Raw genomic sequence first — 21,899 nt, forward strand, 5'->3', positions numbered from 1 at the left:
AGGAACTACAAGACTGTTTTCCAACCAGTTGCATCATTTTACATTTTCATCAGCAGTGTATGAAAGTTCCAATTTCTCCACATCCTCACCAACACTTGTTATTATCTGTCTCTTTGATTATAGTCATCCTAGTGGGTATGAAGTGGTATCATTGCGGTTTGATTTTCATTTCCGTGATGCCTAATGATATTGAATATCTTTTCATGTGCTTGTGGGCCATTTGTATATCTTCTTTGGAGAGATGTCTATTCAGATCCTTTGCCCATTTTTAATTTTAGTCACTTCTTTTTCTGTTAAGTTTCAAGGTTCTTTATGTGTTCTAGATACAATTTTTTGTCAGGTATATAATTTGGCTCTTAACATTTAGGTCTTTGATCCATTTTGAGTTAATTTTTGCATATATGGTGTGAGATAGGGGACCAACTGCATTCTTATATTCACATTGTTCCCCACAGTATTATCTATAACTTTTTTGTTAATTAAAAAAAGTTTTTTTGAAACAATCTAAAACTTAAAGACAAGTTGCAAGTATGATACAAAGAACTTGATTTCTTGAACCATTCAGAGTAGGTTGCTGACATGATAGTCCATGATGACCATGTTTGTGTGTATTTCCCACCAATAAGAGCGTTCTCCAATGTAACCACAATACAACTATCAAAATCAGAAAATTAACATTGATGCATTACTACCATCTCATCCTCAGATCCCATTCAGGTTTTGCCATTGTCCCAGTAATGTCTTTTATAACAAAAGGAGCCAGTCCAGACTCACACATTGTATTTAATTGTCATGATTCTCTAGTCTTCTTCAATCTGGAACAGTCCCTCAGTCTTTCTTGACTTTCACAACCTTAACATTTTTGAAGATTCCAAGCCAGTTTTTTTTTTTTTAGAGAGAATCTCTTTTCTTTTTTAAAAATAAATTTATTTATTTTATTTATTTGTTTTTGGCTGTGTTGGGTCTTCATTGCTGCACGTGGGCTTTCTCTAGTTGCGGCTAGCAGGGGCTACTCTTCGTTGAGGTGCGTGGGCTTCTCATTGTGGTGGCTTCTCTTGTTGCGGAGCACAGGCTCTAGGTGTGTGGTGCACGGGCTTAGTTGCTCCGTGGCATGTGGGATCTTCCTGGCCCAGGGCTCGAACCGTGTCCCCTGCATTGGCAGGCGGATTCTTAACCACTGCACCACCAGGGAAGCACCAAGCCAGTTATTTTGTAGAATGTCTTTCAGTTGTGGTTTGTCTGATTTCCTCATGATTAGATTCAGCTTATGCATATATGGCAGGTATTTGGCAGAAGTGATGTTGTGTCCTTCGTGATGCATCCTGTTGGGGGGCCCGTGATCTCACCATTACTGTTGGTGGTAACCTTGATTACTTGATTAAGGTATATTTGCCAGGTTTCTCCACTATTATATTAGTCTTTTTCAATACTTTTGTGATTAATAAGCATTTGTGGGAAGGCCTTCAAAATTATATGTCTTCCTCCTCATTAATCTTTCCATTTTTTCATTTATTTATTTATATCTGTGTGGACACATAGATTCCTATTTTGTTTAATGGCTTATATTCCCTTACTATTATTTGTATTGATGCTCCAGTTATCCCAGATTTGGTAGTGGGAGCCCCTTCAAGCTGGCTTCTTTGTTCTTTTGTCATGGCCCCTCATTCTTTGAGTACTTGGTTACTTTTTAGCATAACATAATGTTCCAGGTTCATTTGGTACTTGCTCTGCCCCACCTCAGCCATTTCTCCAAAGAGCCCTGGTTCCTTTTAGTAGAGAATGGCATTAGAAACCAAGATCTGGGTGCTCGGTGTGCGTATTAGGATTTTGCTGATCCCAGGACCTCTCAGGGGACAGAGCTAGGGAATAGTTGTATTTTCTGTAAGTACAGACATTTATATCTATCTATCTATCCATCTATCTGTTGAATTCCATGAGTTCCCATCAATAGCTGCAAAAAATTGCAGTCCAAACCAGGGGGTTCATTCTATTTTTCTACCTTTCCATATTTGTAACTTCCTTTTTAGACTGTGAGAACCCCAGCTCCTATTATCTATAGTAGTTTTACTTATTTGATCCATTTCTCTGTATTACCCAGTCTTTCATAGTTATTGCTACATTCTGCCTACCCCCTCCCGTCCCCTGCCCAATTAGAAATTCTTTGCATCCTAATCTGGCTTTGCCCCACTGTGTTGGGATGCCCACCTCCTAGGACTGTGTCCTTGTTAGCTTGGTCTCCAACACTCTGTGCCACCCGGGCCCCAGGCCACTGCCCTTCTTCACTCACCTTCAACACCCCACGCCAAGTTGCCCTCTTGAGGATTCCCTCCTCACCCTGCTGGAGCTCTGAGATCCTTGTTGTGCAGCTGCCCTCAAACATGGACATAGTCCTCCCTCACCTGCTTTGCGCTCTGGCACCAGCTCTTGGCCATCATGACCAGCTCTCCCTTAATGGCTTTTGGACTGAATTGTTTGTGAAGGGGCTTCATGTTGTCTTTTGAGAGAGAAGTTTTTTGGACATCTGTTTAGAATTAAAAGTTTATTTTTTTTCTAATTTAGAAGTATTTTATTTGAAGAGATTTTCTTTTGTAGTTCTAAACACAAAACGAATGCTGTTTGACTGCTTCAGAGGCATCATTGTATTTAAATGCATCATGTGATATATTTACATTTTAAGCCACACTTGAATTTGAAGACTCAATACAAGCTTTTTAAAAAAAATAAATATATTTATTTTTGGCTACATTGGGTCTTCGTTCCTGCGCGTAGGCTTTCTCTAGTTGCAGCGAGCAGGGGCTACTCTTCATTGCGGTGCACGGGTTTCTCATTGTGGTGGCTTCTCTTGTTGCGGAGCACGGGCTCTAGGTGTGCGGGCTTCAGTAGTTGTGGTGCACGGGCTTAGTTGCTCCATGGCATGTGGGATCTTCCTGGACCAGGGCTCAAACCCGTGTCCCCTGCATTGGCAGGTGGCTTCTTAACCACTGCGCCACCAGGGAAGTCCCAATACAATATTTTTATTATTTTTTATTTTTTATTTTTTTCATTTTTATTTTTTTGCGGTACGCGGACCTCTCGCTGTTGTGGCCTCTCCCGTTGTGGAGCACAGGCTCCGGACGCGCAGGCTCAGCGGCCGTGTCTCATGGGCCCAGCTCCTCCGCGGCATGTGGCATCCTCCCAGACCGGGGCACGAACCCGTGTCCCCTGCATCGGCAGGCGGACTCCCAACCACTGCGCAACCAGGGAAGCCCCATTTTTATTATTATTTTTTAAATTACTTAATTTATTGTGTGTGTGTGTACAAATATACATATTTTTTAGGCTTTATTATTTTTTTGAATTTTATTTTATTTATTTTTTTATATAGCAGGCTCTTAGTAGTTATCCATTTTATACATATTAGTATATATATGTCAATCCTGATCTCCCAATTCATCACACCTCCACCACCCCGCCACTTTCCCCCCTTGGTGTCCATACGTTTGCTCTCTACATCTGTGTCTCTATTTCTGCCCTGCAAACCGGTTCATCTGTACCATTTTTCTAGGTTCCAAATATATGCGTTAATATACGATATTTGTTTTTCTCTTTCTGACTCACTTCACTCTGTATGGCAGTCTCTAGATCCATCCATGTCTCTACAAATGACCCAGTTTCATTCCTTTTTATGGCCAATACAACCTTTTTAACAAAGAAAGTATTAGTTGTAACAAAACATAACTATTCATTCTACAGATTATCATTTTTCCTAATATGACCACTAAATATAGAGCCCCTATTAAGTTTTTTTAGAAAATATGACACGATAATGCAAACTACGTTTCCCTTTTCTTTACTAGTAATAAACTATGACATCCATTTGACAAAGCACTACCCAACCCTACCAAAGTCATTTCTGCAATTCAAAATTGACCATCTTTTACACTTAATCTGTCTCCTGTAAGGAATGGATGTAAATGGTTATGTCAGGTGCAGAAGTCAGTCTGTGTCAATTGGTGTGTATTTTATATTGTGTTCTTAACACCAGAAAATGAAAAATAAGTACTCTTATGTGAATGAAACATACCCTTTGATAGTTATTACAAAGGCAGAATCAACTGATTTTTAGTCAGGGCTAGTGTCTCAATGTCCATTTCTTTATTAATGCTTTTTAAGGAAATGTGTTAAAGGCATAGGTATAAATGCACATGTGAGCAGCTTACTTCTCTCCCAGTAACCACTTACCTGACCTTGCTCCTCCTTTTCATGGGATCAAGCTACTGAGGCCTCAGCTACAGAGGCTGTGGTGCCTAGTCAGTATTTTTAAATAAAGCAGATCTCATATCATCCTTTTCTGAAAATTGAAGTACAGAGAAGACTATGGAAAGTAGTGAGAAAGAGCATACTGTGAAAAACAAAAAACCAAAACCATAGGATGTGATGTTCAAATTTAGAGAAGAGCTAGTTCATGATAATTGTTAGTAAATCATAAAGTAGGGGGCAGATTGGGCCAGGACTGGAGAGGCAGGAAGGCCAGGGAGTCCCAGTGCGCCTGACGAAAGTGGGCATGCTCCAGATGGACAGTCTAATTACGACCATCATGGCAAACATTTTCACAAAGCTGTAAACTCTTCAAGGCCAGGGACGGTGGCTTACTCAAGTCTGTATCCCCACTTCTTAGCACTTTCTTGCACATGATAGACATTTAATACGTATTTCTGGGAACCAGGGAACTGAGCTGAATCAGCTCGCTGCTTTCAAAGCCATTTTGGGTGGTGTCTATTCACGCAATTCATTCACTCCTCTGCCTAAGGCAGGGATGACAAACAGACTTTATCTCACTCTGATGGACTGGTAATGGATGCCTGGAAGCATGAATGACACAGATTTTGAGGGGACTTCCTTGGCAGTCCAGTGGTTAAGACTCCATGCTTCCACTGCAGATGCACGGTTGCAATCACTGGTTGGGGAACTGAGATCCCCACAGGCCACGCAGTGGGGCAAAAAAAAAAAGAAACTGCATAAAGAAAAAATGACATGGATTTTGAGACCAATTCCTGGCATGGAGGAAAGGAGTGCCGCTCATTCACAATGCCACCTTGAAAGAATGGTGGCACAGACATTCTCTATTCCCCACCCCTGGTCTAGGAGAAAGGAATCCAACGAAAAGTTAGTATTTTATAAGAAGGAAGAAAACGCAAATAGCTTGAATATTTCATTTTTTCAGGCAATTATTGGTAGAGTTCTAAAAGGATTCTTTCTTTGGCTAATGTTTAACATTTAACATAAAATAACTTTTAATTTGATTTATAATTATTTGAATCTTAATGCACATTGGTTAACGAGCTGAGTTTGACTGAGGAAATTAGAAAACAAATAATAATTTACATCTACAAAATAATAATATTCATTTCTCTTCTAGCTCTTCCACCAAAGCCACCTAAGCCAGTGACTTCAGCCATTACCAATGGAATGAAGGACGGTTCTGTTTCTCTTCAGGATGCAGAATGGTACTGGGGGGATATTTCAAGGTAACTAGAAGGGTACTATAATTGAATGAAGCTTAAAAAAATAATTTTGAGATTAGGAGTTAAAATAAAACATTTTTAATGCCCCACAAGTTGTCATTTAAAGATTACCATTTAAAAAATTGTTTAGGAGAACCTTTCAAATTTTCTAAACGCTTTTCTTCCCACAAAACAAGTGACAAGAAAATCTTTCAATTATGGCTGTGATGATTACTTTTAATACTGTATTGAGGGTAGACTTCTGAATAAATGAAACCTATACATTTAGGATAGGTGCATGTGTTTTAGGATAAAAGATATTTATCTGTCCTTAATTTTCCTTACTTTTCTGTTTCTAAGGCATGGTTCCACAATCTTTGCATGCACAAGAATCATGGGGTGGGGTCCAGGAATCTGCATTTATAACCTCCCCAGGTGATTTTTATGCACTCTTCACGCACCTCCTTTTGAGAAACAGGACTCTAGGATAGATTTGCTTTTTGGGTAAAATTTGGTTTTGGAAAGCTTTTAACTTACAGAAGGAAAAAATATATATGTATATATATTTTAAAATTTGAACATTGTATTTTCTTGTTTTTAAAAAGTCCTATCCATTTCTGCCAAGTCAGATTCCAGGTTGCTTCTATATTGCTCAATATGCTTGTCCTTCTCTTTCTCTTGTCTGTTCTCTCCCATTACAAAGTAGCACTCATTTCATTTTTTTTCCTTATCATTTTAACCATCTTTAAATATACAGTTCAGTGACATAAAGTACATTCACATTATTGTTCAACCATCACCACCATCCATCTCTGGAACTCTCATCTTCCCAAAGTGAAGCTCTGTACCAATTAAACAGTAACTCCTCTTTCCTCCTGTTCTCCCCAGCCCCTGGCAAGCACCATCCTGCCTTCTCTTTCTATGAATTTGACTATTCTAGGTACCTCATATAAGTGGAATCATACAAAATTTGTCCTTTTGTGTTTGGCTTATTTCACTTAGCATAATGTCTTCAAGGTTCATCCATGTTGTAGCATGTGTCAGAATTTCCTTTTTAAGGCTGAATATTATTCCATTATATGTACATACCACATTTTTATTTATTCGTTCATTTGGACGTTTGACTTTGGTGAATATTTGGATTGTTTACAGCTTTGGGCTATTGTGAATAATGTTGCTGTGAACATGGGTATATAAATGTTTGTTCAAGTTTCTGCTTTCAGTTCTTTGGGTGTATACCCAGAAGTGGAATTTCTGGGTCTTGTGGTAATTCCTTATTTAATTTTTTAAGGAAGACTTAATATATTTCATATTCAAATTGATCAGAAAATTTAAATTTTAGCAGTGTACAATAAAAGGATCTGTTATATTTAAATACTACTTAATTTATATTTTAAGACCATGTGGTTCTATAATTCAAGGTTCTTTTATGCCCTGCCATTTTCTTTGAGTCTTCTAGTGTTGTTCCTTAAAGTCCTAAACCAACTCTGCAGAAGGAATTTGTTATCAGTATAAATTCAAATTGGAGAATATTATATTAAAGGTTGTGAACTGAATAAATTATCCCCACTCTGATCTGACCCAGCTGCCACTGTTGCTTAAACTTAATCTTCTTTCTAAACAGCTGTTGTTTTTTTTCTGAAACTCTACAAGTTCATACCTGCCTAAGGAAGCCCTAAAGGCTTAATGGAAACACTATTCCCTACAGACAGTTGAAACCTGGAAGAGTTTAAAAATCAAATACCCTTCCTTAGATTGCATAACACCAAAAATCAAAACAGAAAGAAATATCTACAGGGAGGAACTAAATGACCTCTGGCAGCCCCCATGATTCTATAACCTTATACATACCTACCTCCCAAATAGTCTTAGTGATAATATGTGAAAAGAACAACCAACACTTACATTTTTTTCATTTTTCCTATAATTCTGTTCTTCAGGGAGGAGGTAAATGACAAATTACGGGACATGCCAGATGGTACCTTCTTGGTCAGAGATGCCTCAACAAAAATGCAGGGAGATTACACTTTGACTTTACGGTGAGTATTTTTCAGCATTTTGGCTAGGGTTCTGCTAGGATTATTTATTTCTGGGTATACAAAGATTCCCGTATTTTATTTAAATCTTTACATACAAATTTTTTCATATTTTTATTTAATTTAGATACATAATTTTTAGTTTGGCTAACTGTCCTTTTTCTACACATTTAAATATTTAAATGTAATATTAAAAAGGCAACAGTTTTTATTTTTATGTAGCAATAAGACAAAAAGGCTTAAAATCCCTAAATGTAATGAAGTAAGAAATATACTGTTGACCTTATGAGTGAAGGAGAGGTCATGGGCACAGCCTAAGGTTATTAATGATGTGCTGGGAATCCACCCCTCCAATAACTATTGTTTTCCTCAATATAGACTTCAGAGAGTAAAACTCAACATAGTTTAGGCTGATGAGGATATGTAGAAGATAAAGCAATTCTCAGCCTATATCATGCCATCCATATGGGCATATTAGAATCTCATAACGTGGATGTATCATTCTTTATACTTACAAAGATGGGATGTATATATATTTATAAAAAAACTTTTTTTATAGATATATTTTTAATTAATCTTTGGCTGCGTTGGATCTTTGTTGCTGTGCACAGACTTTCTCTAGTTGTGGCGAGTGGGGGCTACTCTTCATTGCGCAGGTGCACAGGCTTCTCATTGCGGTGGCTTCTCTTGTTGTGGAGCATGGGCTCTAGGCACACAGGCTTCAGTAGTTGTGGCTCGCGGCCTCTAGAGCGCAGTCTTAGTAATTGTGACACATGGGCTTTGTTGTTCTGTGGCATGTGGGATCTTCCCAGACCAGGGCTCGAACCCGTGTCCCCTGCAATGGCAGGCGGATTCTTAAGCACTGCGCCACCAGGGAAGCCCAGATGGCATGTATATTTAAATAGGTTAGGAATACTGTATTAGATATTTCCACATTTAGTTTTAACAATTAACATAGCCTAAGGGCAATAAAGTCTTGTGATTTTTTTTTAGAAAGGAATATCTAAAGAAAAGAATAATGATAACAATAGTGACAATAACAACTTCCTTGTACTAAGCATTTTACATTCAATATCTATTTATTTATCAAAACAACCTTATGAGGTAGGTATTATTAATATTTCTATTTTATAGATGAAGTAACTGAAGCTTCGCTTGGTTAAGAAACTTGTCCTAAAGACACTTAGCTTGTAAGTGGCAGAGGATGAGTTCAAATCCAGACTTATCTGTCTCTTTCCTGCCTTTCCAGCCTAGTATCTTTAGGAAAAAAAATCCCATATTTTATGCTAGAAATTTGGGGCTTATATCAGTTTCTAGTAAAGACATTAATACCTTAGGACTTCAGTTGTGCTGAGGAATAATTAGTGTTCTACAGTGATGCATTCAACATAATTTTTTCCCATTCCAGTCAGGCTTCTGTCTCTGCTACTCTACACGGACAGCTAAATCAGTTGCCACTTCTCTCTTACCTTACCTGACCTCTTAGCAGCATTAGTCATAGACACTTCTTCTTAGAAACAGTTTATTGTCTTGGCTGTTGTGACATCACTCTCTCCTAATTTTCTTCCTGACTCCTTTGCTCAATATCCCAGGGCTCAGAATTGGGCCTCCTTTTCTCCTCTGTATTCATTCTCCCAAGGTGAGCTTGTCCTCTCCCATGGCTTTAATATACAGCTTCGTGGTGATGATTGATAAACCTTATCTCCAGCTCTGACCTCCTGAATTCCAGGTGCATATATCCAGTTGCTACTTAGATAACTAGAGAACATACTAATTTTAATATAGTCAAAGCAGAATTCTTGATTTCTTCTTTTTTTTGCGGTACGCGGGCCTCTCACTGTTGTGGCCTCTCCCGTTGCGGAGCACAGGCTCCGGATGCGCAGGCCCAGCGGCCGTGGCTCGTGGGCCCAGCCGCTGTGCAGCATGTGGGACCTTCCCGGACCGGGGCACGAACCCGTGTCCCCTGCATCAGCAGGCGGACTCTCAACCACTGCGCCACCAGGGAAGCCCAGAATTCTTGATTTCTAATGCATCTCCTTTACCCAGACTGTTTCTCTTCTAGTCTTTCCTTTTTTCAGAAGCAGAACCACCATCTCTACAGTTACTAGAGCCACAAATCTTTTTTTCCTCCCTTTCCCTCAGCCTCACATCCAATCCATCATTAAACAAGTCCTGCCAACTCTACCTCCAAATCTACATCCATAATCTCTTCACACTTCTCTACCATCCAAATCTAAGCCACCATCTTCTTGCTTATATTTCATAGTTACCTGCTAACAGATTTGGATATGTAGAAAGTTGGGAGAGGAGGTTTGCAGGATTAGGTAACAATAGGAACAAAGATATGAAGGTGAAGAACTATAGTCCTGTTCTGTGAGATGCAATTCCATTTGGCTAGAGGGTAACATTTGAAAAGAGGAAAAAGCAGTAGGGGATAGAAGGTTGGAAAAGGGTCATGTTGAAGAGGGCCTTGAATTCTAAAATTTGGGGTTTGTGTTTATTATCATAAGGAGGCGGGGGAACCATTTCATTTTTTTAAAAAAATTATTTGTTTATTTTTGGCTGCGTTGGGTCTTCGTTGTTGCACGTGGGCTTTCTCCAGTTGCAGCCAGCAGGGCCATTCTTCGCTGCCGTGAGCAGGCTTCTCATTACAGTGGCTTCTCTTTGTTGCGGAGCACGGGCTCTAGGCACGTGAGCTTCAGTAGGTGTGGCACATGGGGTCAGTAGTTGTGGCTTGCGGGCTCTACAGCGCAGGGTCAATAGTTGTGGCGCACGGGCTTAGATGCTCTGCGGCATGTGGGATCTTCCCAGACCAGGGCTTGAACCCCTGTCCCCTGCATCGGCAGGCGGATTCTTAACCACCGTGCCACCAGGGAAGTCCCCATTTCATTTTTTAAATAGGGAAGTTATATGATCAGACCATATTTGAATAGAAAAAAATAAAAGAGGATAGAGACTAGTAAAGAGTTAGAAGGCTATTATTAATTGAGAGGGAATGATCATCCAGAATTAGATTTATTCTTTAATCATTTAATATTATTGAGTGCCTACATTGTTCTAGGAAAAGAAAATGATGGACAAGCCAGACATGATCTCTTGTCTATAGTGTTTATATTTGGGAAAGGGTATTAGTGGGGGAGAGGGAGACAAAATAAACACATAAAAAAGAAATGAGGGAGTTCCCTGGCAGTCCAGTGGTTAGGACTTGGCGTGGCTCTGGGTTCAATCCCTGGTTGGGGAGCTAAGATCCCGCAAGCTGCGAGGCACAGCCAAAAAAGAAATGAGACTGAATCACTTTGTTGTACACCTGAAACTAACACAATATTGTAAATCAACTTAGTTCAATTAAAAAAAAGAAAAGATAATTTCATAGCGTATGAAGTGCTATATAGGGAATACATAAGGTTGTCTGATAACAGAATATGAGGAAAGGGAATTTTACATAGTTTTCAGGAGGGCCTCTCTGAGGATATGACTTTGGAAAACTGAAGGATTAGAAAGAGCCAGCCAGAAAAGTGTTCCAGGGAGAGGGAACAGAAAATGCAAAGACACTGATTTTGGAAAGATTTGGTGGATCCAATGAATGCAGAGACTGCTATGCCTGGCTTCCAGTGTGAACCACAGAGTGGTAGGAGATGAAGTTGAAAGTGGGAAAGAGCCCAATGCAGAGAGCCTGATGAGCCATGGTAGGGAATTTGAACTTTATTTCTAAGTGCAAAAAAAATTAATAAAACGTTTTAAGCAGGAAAATGACATGATTGAAAGATTAAATAAACTATTACCTAGGATGGTGGCTCTAGGAATGGAGTTGAGGAATCAAAGTAAGAGGCAATGTGGAGCTAAGAGCTAAAAGAATTTGATAATAGAAAAGGTATGAGGTTGAGGAGGAGTTAAAAGTGACTGTGGTTTGACCCTGCGGGGCTTAGAATGAATGTGCCATTTATAGAAATAGGAGAGCCAGGAGCAGTTGATTTTTAGCTGCTTCAGAACTTCCAGGTAAAAATATATCTAGAATATGGCTAGAAATTTAGGTTTAATGCTTAGGAGAGAGTATAGGGCCAGAAAAAGATTCAGGTACCATCTATATAGAATAATTGGAATTTTAAAGAAAGAGTTTATTTTGGAAAAAATGGGTAGAGGCTGAAGGCAAATTTTTTTAGGGAATAACTGTGTTTAGCAGCAGGATGGAGGCAGAGGAAGAGCAGTCTAAGAGGTTGAGAGAAAAGAGTAATGTCCTAGAGGTCATGGGAGTATGAAATATTAAGAAGGAAGTGGGGACGGAGGGAAGGAAGGGAGTAGGGAAATTTTAGTCACTGCAAAGAATCTGAGCCTGTGATAGAGGAAGTGAGCAGAGTCTGAATTTGGTAAAAGTCATTGGTGACCCTCACATGAGAGGAATGAGAGTGAAGTCAGACTGCAGAGAGTAGGTGATAAGAAAGTAGAGGTTTTTCAATTCAGTAACCATTTAAAAAATCAACAAATAGTATTTATTGTAGAAAATCTGGAGAGTTAACAAATCTTTAGCAATCTGATATATGCCAGGCATTGGGCCAGGTGCTAGGATATAAGAAGGAATAACATGATTCTTCTGTTCAAGAAGATTACAATGAGGGAGAGGCATAATTAAAAATCCACCATTCCACAATTCTTTCATGTCTTTACTTCCCTCCTCTGTTTAAGGTCCATGGTCCACTATTAAAATTACCCTTGTGAATACATCCTCTCTCCAAACTTGCTCCTCCCTCCCTTCATAGTAGTCGTCTAACTATATTCCAACACTTGTTAAATTCAACTCTCCATCTATTTTTTGCTTATACCTGGGCAACTGAATGTGGAGAAAAATACATCATGCTGATTGGTCTCACATTAACTTTGTGACTGCTGATCTTAAGTGGGCATTTAGTACTGCCCAGCTGAATTTGCATTTCCGCAATCCATTTGCTCTCTCACTTTTCCTAGATGATAATTCCACATATTCTTTTTTTTCTCTTCAGATCAACAACCCACCTCCCTCCCTTTTAACAAGCTGCTTCCTGTTTCTCTGAGGACATGGAAGCAGTTAGAAGACATAATTCCATCATGCTCCTGTTGCTATAGCTGTCAACATGAATATGAATACTCTGCCTTTTTCCTGTTCCACTCATGTCCTTGTCCAAGATCCCGTTGTGGACTGGATCCCATCCCATCCTTCTAACCTACTCAAGGACATCACCCTAGGAATTATCTTGTCCTTTCTTTTGTATCAACAGTTTTTGTCTCTCTACTGAGCTGTTCCCATCAGTATATAAATATGCTATACTGTCTCTCACTTAGGAATAGTAAATAAAGAATACTCCCTTTGCTCTCTTTCTCTTTCCAGCTGTTTCCCTATTTCTCTGCTCCCATTTACAGCAGTATTCCTCAAGACAGTTCTCTATAGGCATTTCTTCTATCTCTTCTTTCATTCTCTTTAATCCATTCTAGTCAGGCTTCCATCCTTACCATTCCACTGAAACCATTTTGTCAAGATCACTTAGTGATTCTCTACTTTGCCAAGCCCCAAGATCATTTACCCAGTTGATTATTTCCTCTTTGTTGAAATGCTTTTTTTTTAAATTGTTTTTTTGGATACCATTTACTTCATTAATTCCCCTCTCTTGGTTTCCTTTGTCATCTCCCTGACCACTAAACATTGGTGTACCCCAGGACTTAGACCTCGGACCTTTTCTCTTATTCAAGTATGTTCATCTTCAAATAACATCTATAGGCTGACAATTCCTGATTTTATACATCTAGCCCAGAACTTTCTCCTGAACTTTAGATTCTTCACATAGGCTGCAGGATCCTCTGCTCTTGGATGTTCACTAGGCATCTCAAATGTAACGTGTCTAAAACCAAAATGTTTTTTCCTCTTTAAACATGTTCCTTTTAGATATCCTTTTTCACTCCAATAAATGACAATTCCGTTCTGACTGCTTAAGATAAAAACCTTGAAATCATCTTTACCTTGTCTCTTCCTCTCATATCCATATCCAGGCCACAGCATATCCTGTCAGCTCTCTCTTCAACATATATTCAGAATCCCTCCATTTCTCAGTGTCTCCACTGCTACTACCCTTGTCCAGGACATCATCATGTCTTGCCTAGATTATCTTTCCACTCTACCCCTTCCCAGTTTGAATGGTCTCATCTCAACCTAGCAGCTAGAATGAGCCTTTTAAAACATGAAATAGATGATATCATTCTGCTCAGACCCTCTTGTGTTTCCCTATCTTACTCAGCAAAATCCAAAGCCATTACGATGACCCACAGGCTATTAAATGATCTAAACTCCTTTTATATCTTTTACTTTGTCTCCCACTACTCTCCTTTTTGCTCATTCAGCCCCAGCATCACTGGCCTCATTGCTGTGCCTGGAATATGCCAAGCTTGCTTCTGCCTCAGGGGCTTTGCACTTGCCGTTCCCTCTGTCTGGAAAACTTCTCCCCCAGATATCTGCTGTGCTAGCTCCCTCACTTCATTTAGGGCTCTGCTAAATGTCACCTGAACAGAGTGGTTTTCCTTGTGTAACATGTATAAAATAGCAATCTCTCCACCCTCATAATGATCTCTTCCCTTTACTCTGCTTTATTTTTTTTCCAAAGGACTTAATACCAGTTGATATATCTAGTTGTTTATTTTATATGTTCTATCTTAATGAAAAATTCTTTATCCTCTTTAAAAAGACGGAGATACATTCCTCATGCTCCTAAACTGGAAGTTCTGTGAGAGCATGTACTGTATCTGGCCTGCTTATCATTATGTCCACTGTGCCTCATACAGTTCCTGGCACATAGTAGATGTTCAATAAGTTTTTTTGAATGAATGGGTGCTTTTTAGCTTTTCTCTAGCAGAAAGACCAGCTTGCATTTATTGTGGGTATATGTGTGGGTATATACACCTATAGAAACTGCGTATGATTAGATGGTCCTTCTAATGTACATTTTACAGGAATAGTTCTTCATCCATCTAAATACTGACCTTCTGAGCATTAAATTTAAATCAATCCACAGATTCAAACCAATTGTGTTTGACCTTTCACAAATCCCAGTGGTTCATTTATCATGTGTAATGACATGGCATAAAGAGATACAGAAGCATATTTTTTCCCCATTAAGTCTGCTTTCTGCTATAAGAACAGTTGAGTGGGAATAGTGCAGTATTTTGCTATGATATAATGAATACATCTGCTCTGGTTTTAGATTATACCTTATGGGACTTGTAAAACACTGCCATTTTAAGTTTTGGTTATAAATTATCTTTTAAGGGACCATTGGATATGACTCAGTAAGCAAAAGTGGTCTAAACTATTCAAGCATCAGATTACATCTATCTAATATAAATGACTCTTCAAAAGCTGTACTTTGTAAAACAGTTGAATGACAGTTGAATCATTTACATATTGTGATAGCCTAAATAAATAGTCATTTCCAAGAATTATAAGCAAATATAAAAGAAAAAATAATGTAAGGTGTTAGATTAATTACTCAGTTATAAATCATTCAAGGAGCTTAATTATGTTTGTGCATTAACAATAAAACCTTGAGTGCTGTGTTGGTGTATATGTGACAGATGGTTATCATCCCCCTTCATGTAGAGATTGCTTCTCCTTCCCTCCACAGACACACAACCACGTATCTTTAGATCCCAAGGAGATTGTCCCGGTTCTTCCTGATATAGAATTTAAATTTAAAAATTCATTCAGAAAATAAACAAAAGATACAATTTACTTGTGTTGGTTTTTTTTGTGATTATTTTTGCTAAATTTGTTGATACTGGAGGCTGTGTAAGTATGCTGACCTTTAGTAACCAAGATATTTTATAGACAAAAGAAATAGTTGTAAAAAAATGATATTATGTATACTTCTACACACATAACATGTGCCTTTTTACCCATTCCAGTTTCATTAACATAGTAAAAACTTGTTTATAGTGTGACACCAAGCTTTCATATCTCCATGTGAAAGTAGTACTTCAATAGAATTTTTGGGGAAAAAAATCAACAGTTGTTGTCTTGTTCACAGGAAGGGAGGCAATAATAAGCTAATAAAGATCTATCATCGAGATGGTAAATATGGCTTTTCTGATCCTCTGACATTTAATTCTGTGGTGGAGCTCATTAGCCACTATCATCATGAATCTCTTGCTCAGTACAATCCCAAACTTGATGTGAAGCTGATGTACCCAGTGTCCAGATACCAACAGGTATGATTACACAATTATTTTTTGGCTGTGCTGCGCAGCATGCAGGATCTTAGTTCCCCCACCAGGGATCGAACCCGTGCCCCCTTCAGTGGAAGTGTGAAGTCTTAACCACTGGACCGCCAGGGAAGTCCCATGATTACACAAGCTCTTGATAACTAATTGGCAAGTCATTATTTAACAACATCATTTGATTCTAACTTACCAGGCTTATCAGTTAGAAAAAAAAAGAAATTTAGACATTTAAAATTTCCTACTTAAGATTTAAGATATTTTTAGAACTTATTTTGTGGCTACTATTCCTTAGTAGCTTGTTGTATGTGTTTATTAACTTTATATAAAAATACTTCTGTTTATGTTTCCTATTCTTTATTTCTTTTGTTTACCTGTATAGGATCAGTTGGTAAAAGAAGATAACATTGATGCAGTAGGTAAAAAACTGCAAGAGTATCACTCTCAGTATCAGGAAAAGAGTAAAGAGTATGACAGGCTATATGAAGAATATACCAGAACATCCCAGGTTAGTATATTTTTGTTGTTTAGGCCAATAAGTATGCAATAAGTATTATAGTTGTATCGGATTTTCTATAATTTTATAATTTTCTATAATTCACCTGACAATCTTTAGCTGTCTTAATATCATTTTTAATTAAAAAAAATTTAAATTTATTTTTATTTTTTATTGATGTATAGTTGATTTACATATATAAATTCTTAAATATGTATATTTATATATATAAATTATTTTTCAGATTCTTTTCCATTATAGGTTATTACAAGATATTGAATATAGTTCCCTGTGTGATACAGTAGGACCTTGTTGTTTAAGATGTCTTAATATCTTTTTGTTTTTAATTGAAGTATCCTTGATTTACAAAGTTGTGTTAGTTTCTGGTGTACAGCAAAGTGATTCAGTTATACATATGTATACATATTCTTTTTCATATTAATATCTTTTAATATCAAATAAACTAGTTTGAATAATACCAACTTATTATTGAATAAGTTTTCAATAGGGTGTAAACACTGTGCTCCTATACATCTTTATTCCTCCCCCTTTATATTGTTACTGCCACTGATTACATTTTTATACATTGCCAATTAGCATAGATTTATAATTATTGTTTTATGCATTTGTCCTTTAAATCATATAGGCTTTTATATTTACTTATCCAGTTACCTTTACCAGTATTCTTTATTTCTTCATATAGCTTTTTTTTTTTTTTAATATTTATTTGGCTGCACCAGGTCTTAGTTGTAGCACGCGGGATCTTCGTTGCCGCATGTGGGATCTTAGTTGCAGCACATGGGATCTAGTTCCCTGACCAGGGATCAAACCCGGGCTCCCTGCACTGGGAACTCGGAGTCTTAGCCACTGGACCATCAGGGAAGTCCCTCTTCATGTAGCTTTGAGTTACTGTCTAGTGTCCTTTCATTTCACCCTGAAGGAGTCTCTTGAGCATTTCTTGTAGGGCAGGTCTAGTGGTAACAAACTCCTTCAACTTTTGTTTTTCTGGGCATATCTTAATTTCTCCTCCTTCATTCTTGAAGGATAGTACTGCTGGTTATAGAATTTTTGGTTGACAGTTTTTTTTTTCTTTCAGGGCTTTAAATATGCCTACCCACTGCCTTCTGGCCTCTATGTTTCAGATGAGAAATCAGCTATTAATTTTATTGGGGGTCATTTGTATATGACAGGTTGCTTCTCTCTTGCTGCTTTCAAAATCCTCTCTTTGTGTTTTGACAATTTGACTATAATGTGAAATACTTGTTTTTTTATATCTTTGTCTATAGTTTATAATTGTTAACTGTGAAGGGTATTCCAGTATTACTGTGCTTCATGGTACCTTGTTTTGACCCTAGAATTAATGTTCTTGATTTCTCAGCCCCAAAGCCCTTGATCTTATTTCTAAGCTAGTGTCTGTGGTGGGCAGTGTAAAGGTAGAGACTGCACCAGGAACCTCAGGACTGGAGGAGTTTATTAGGGGATATTGGCTTGTGAGGATTATAGGTTAGGTATGAGATATAGTGCTGATTGGGGAAAGGTGTGGGATTACAGTGGCCAGAATTGCCATAATGGTCCATTTTTCTATGTGAGATGTTTGATTTCATTTTATTTTCAGGTTTTCTTTTATTAGTTAATTAGTTATTCAGAATGATTTTAATAACTTTTTTTCCCTTTTCTGATACTTGTGTCTGTGGTGTGCCTGTGTGTGTATGCTTTTTTTTTTTTTTTTTTTTTGCGGTACACGGGCCTCTCACTGTTGTGGCCTCTCCCGCTGTGGAGCACAGGCTCCGGACGCACAGGCTCAGTGGCCATGGCTCACGGGCCTAGCCACTCCGCGGCATGTGGGATCTTCCCGGACCGGGGCACGAACCCATGTCCCCTGCATTGGCTCTCAACCACTGCGCCACCAGGGAAGCCCTGTGTATGCTTTTTTTACACTGCAGATTTCAGCTTTTCTGTATTCATTTACCTCTTCTAGGTGCATTATCTGTGATGAGGCTAGTGTTTGAGTTACAATGGGGAAAAAGTTACTGAGGAATCAACATATGTGGTCAACATTAGGGGATGGTGAAATTATCCTACATATAATAGAAAGTTATACAGCTATTAGAATAGTTTTCAGAAATTATTTTAAAACTTCTTGATTTTTAAAAAGTGAAAAAGTTATATAAATATGTATGTTAAATTCAATATAAATGTTGCTGAATTCTATGAACTATATCACACAAAGTAAAAGTCCCCATTCCCCAGAGGCAACTGCTGTTATTAAGTGCTTCTTAGGAATTCCTGATGACCTGAGAAATGCTAATGATGTAGTTTCAGGTAAAGGAGACAGCATTTAGAATTGTGTGTACATGATTTCAGCTGTGGGTGTACCTACTCACCTGAAGGGAGAAGACTTTATAAAAATATGCTGGGATGTTTGGGGATAGAATTAGAGAGATTTGGGGAAAATGCAGTTAAAATAGAAAGAAGGAAATAATAAAAATAATAATATGCATGTATTATTCTATAACAAAAATGGCATTTCTTCTTTTTAAAACAAAATGAACACTACCAAACGTAAAATAGATAGCTAGTGGGAAGCAGCCGCATAGCACAGGGAGATCAGCCCGGTGCTTTGTGACCATCTCCAGAGGGGTAGGATAGGGAGGGTGGGAGGGAGGGAGATGCAAGAGGGAAGAGATATGGGGACATATGTGTATGTATAACTGATTCACTTTGTTATAAAGCAGAAACTAACACACCATTGTAAAGCAATTATACTCCAATAAAGATGTTAAAAAAAACCAAAAAACCCCAAAATGAAATGAAATTATTCTACAACCATCAAAAAGAATAAGGCAGTCTACATTTACTGATTTTGAGTGGTTTCTAAGACATATTAAGTAAAAAAAAAAAGGGGGGGGAGATACAGAAAAATGTATGTGGTAGAGAGAAGCCCGTGCGCTGCAACGGAAGATCCCACATGCTGCAATGAAGATCCCACTGACAACTAAGACCCGATGCAGCCAAATAAATAAATAAATAAATTATTTAAAAAAAGAAAAATATATGTGGTATACTGTCATTTATGGTTAAGAAAAGAATTTGGAAGGTGTTATATATTTATATGTACTCAGAATATCTCTGGTCAAAAACTGACATAATCTCTGGGGAAGATAATTAAGGCAGTGAGGGTGCAGGAGTAGGGAACTTAATCTTTACTATTCTTTTGTATTGTTTGATTTATTTTTTTCTCTGGGCATGTATTAACCTTTTTAAAAAATATAAAATGAACTGAATTGGAATTAGGAGATTTATTTTCTAATCCTGGTTATGTTAAAAACTAGTGATGTCCCATGAGAGACATCACTTGTCCATGCTTCAAGTTCCCATCTATAAGATGCAGATACTGGCAACTACAGCTATATTTGAGTGTGAGTGTGTGTTTGTGAGGGGGGGGAGAATCAGGTATAAACGGTTAGCACAACCATCCAAAAACACTTATTGAATACCTAGTCTAGGTATGAAACTATATTTGACTCTAGAAATACAGAGGGAGAGATGAGGCCCTATTTTGTAAAAGGGCAAAGTACTCTGACAATATTTGTTAAATATAATGTGCATTAGTCAAAATAGCATTCTTTAATCCCTTTCCTCTGCATCAAATAAAACAGTGATGGGTTACTATAATTGTGTGTGTATATTTATTCAAAGGGCAACGTATAACACTATGTTTAATCTCACAAAAACATTGAGTAAAAGATTCAAAAGAATATATATATAATGTGAGTGTATTCTATAAGGTACTAAACCAAGCAAATGTTAAATTTTTAATTTTGGCTGTGAGCATAAAGTGGTAAAACCATAAAGAATAACAAGGGGGCTTCCCTGGTGGCACAGTGGTTGAGAGTCCGCCTGCCGATGCAGGGGACACGGGTTCGTGCCCCGGTCCGGGAATATCCCACATGCCGCGGAGCGGCTAGGGCCATGAGTCATGGCCGCTGGGCCTGTGCGTCCAGAGCCTGTGCTCCGCAGCGGGAGAGGCCACAACAGTGAGAGGCCTGCATACCGCAAAAAAAAAAAAAAAAAAAAAAAAAAAAAAAAAAGACTAACAAGGAAATGATCATCATAAAGGGCAGGATAATGTTATCACCAATGCAGGGAAGGTGGAGTGGGAAAAGGCAGGGAGTTGTGATCCAGAAAGCATACACAGGGAATTTCTGGGGTGCTGGTAGTGGATGTTCATTTTATAATAACTTGTTAAGCTATGTATTTTTTATGTACTTTACTGTTATGTTATATCTCATGCTAAAAAATGATAAACATTAAAAGCCCATGGCTGTATGCAAAAGCAATGTGAATATTTCTATAGATCAGAGGTGGAAGAGAAACCCATAATAAATAATCGTAAATGGAACTTTTGGATCTGGAAATAAGCAGAGACAGCTGAGAGCTTGACCTCCCTGGTAGTTCCTTCTCAGTCTTCTTTGCTGATTTCTCCTCTTTGACCATGGTTCAGTTCTCCTTTCTGGATAGTCATTCACTGTCTGGTGTGAGAGTCTCATGCCTTTACATACCACCTATATATGTCAGTAACTCCCAAACTTCTATCTCTGGTTCTTCTGACTTCTTTTAACTCTAGACTCATATATTCAACTGCCTATTCAACAGCCCCACTTGGATGTTTAAGTAGATATCTCAAGCTTAACATATCCAAAATTGAACTCTGATATTCCACGTCAAGGCTGTTCTACCCTTTGCTTTCCCCATCTCAGTTGAGAGTTATAATATTCTTCTCACTCAGGTCAAAAGCCCTGAAGTCTCTTTCTTTTACATGTTGCGTCCAGTCCATCAGGCATTCCTGTTGACTTTACCTTTAGAATATACCCAGAATCCTACTCCTTCTCACCACATCCATTGCTAATACCTTGATCTAAGCCACTGTCAGTCATTTATCACAGAAACCTCCCAACTGGTCTTCTTGCCCTTATCTATACTCCCCTTGCCCTGGTCAGTTCTCAACATAGCAGCTAGGTGATACTTGTAAAACATAGGTAAGATCATAGCACTCCTTTGTTTGAGACCCACCTCTGGTTCCATGTTTTACATAGAATGAAAGCCAGAGTTCTCTCTACAATGCCAGTATGATCTGTGTCCCTCTTCCTCTCTGACCTCATTTCTTATAACTCTCTTCCCCACTGTACTCCAGCCACACTAGCCTCCTTGTGGCTCCGCGAATATACTAGACCTGCTGCCTATCTTTGAGTCTTTGCACCAGCCAGTTCCTTGCCTGAAACACTTTCCCCCGAGATACGCACCTGGCCAAGCACCTCACCTCCTTCAAGGCTTTGCTCAAATGTTGTCATCTCAGCGATGCTCACTTGACAACTTTATTTGAGATTCCAGCTCACATTTCACTTCTCCTTTCCCACTCTACTTTTCTTTTTCCGTAATACTTCTTACCTTCTAACAAACTATGTAATTTATTTACTTGTTCTATTATTTACTGTCTGTATAACCCCCTAAACTATAAGTTTCAGGAGGGCAGAAATCTTTAAGTTTGTTTACTTACATATCCCAAATGCTTCAAATAATGCCTGGCATATAGTTAGTGTTCAATTATTTGTTGAATGAATTTATGCAAGATAATGAACCAAAGCACTCCAC

The 21,899-nt window shown here is 38.2% G+C and overlaps 1 protein-coding gene across 1 annotated transcript in view; it reads left to right on the plus strand.

Annotated features, from left to right (window-relative positions):
- LOC308613062 (phosphatidylinositol 3-kinase regulatory subunit gamma) overlaps nucleotides 1-21,899 on the plus strand; it is an 84,856-nt gene that overhangs the window by 41,237 nt on the left and 21,720 nt on the right. Inside the window, exons 2-5 of the mRNA XM_081226002.1 lie at nucleotides 5,399-5,507; nucleotides 7,424-7,522; nucleotides 15,562-15,742; nucleotides 16,134-16,259. Coding sequence (XP_081082128.1) covers nucleotides 5,399-5,507; nucleotides 7,424-7,522; nucleotides 15,562-15,742; nucleotides 16,134-16,259 — 515 coding nt within the window. The remainder of the gene's footprint in view (nucleotides 1-5,398; nucleotides 5,508-7,423; nucleotides 7,523-15,561; nucleotides 15,743-16,133; nucleotides 16,260-21,899) is intronic.

Source organism: Mesoplodon bidens, assembly GCF_964165515.1.
Source record: "Mesoplodon bidens genome assembly, chromosome: 2".
Lineage (NCBI taxonomy): Eukaryota > Metazoa > Chordata > Mammalia > Artiodactyla > Ziphiidae > Mesoplodon > Mesoplodon bidens.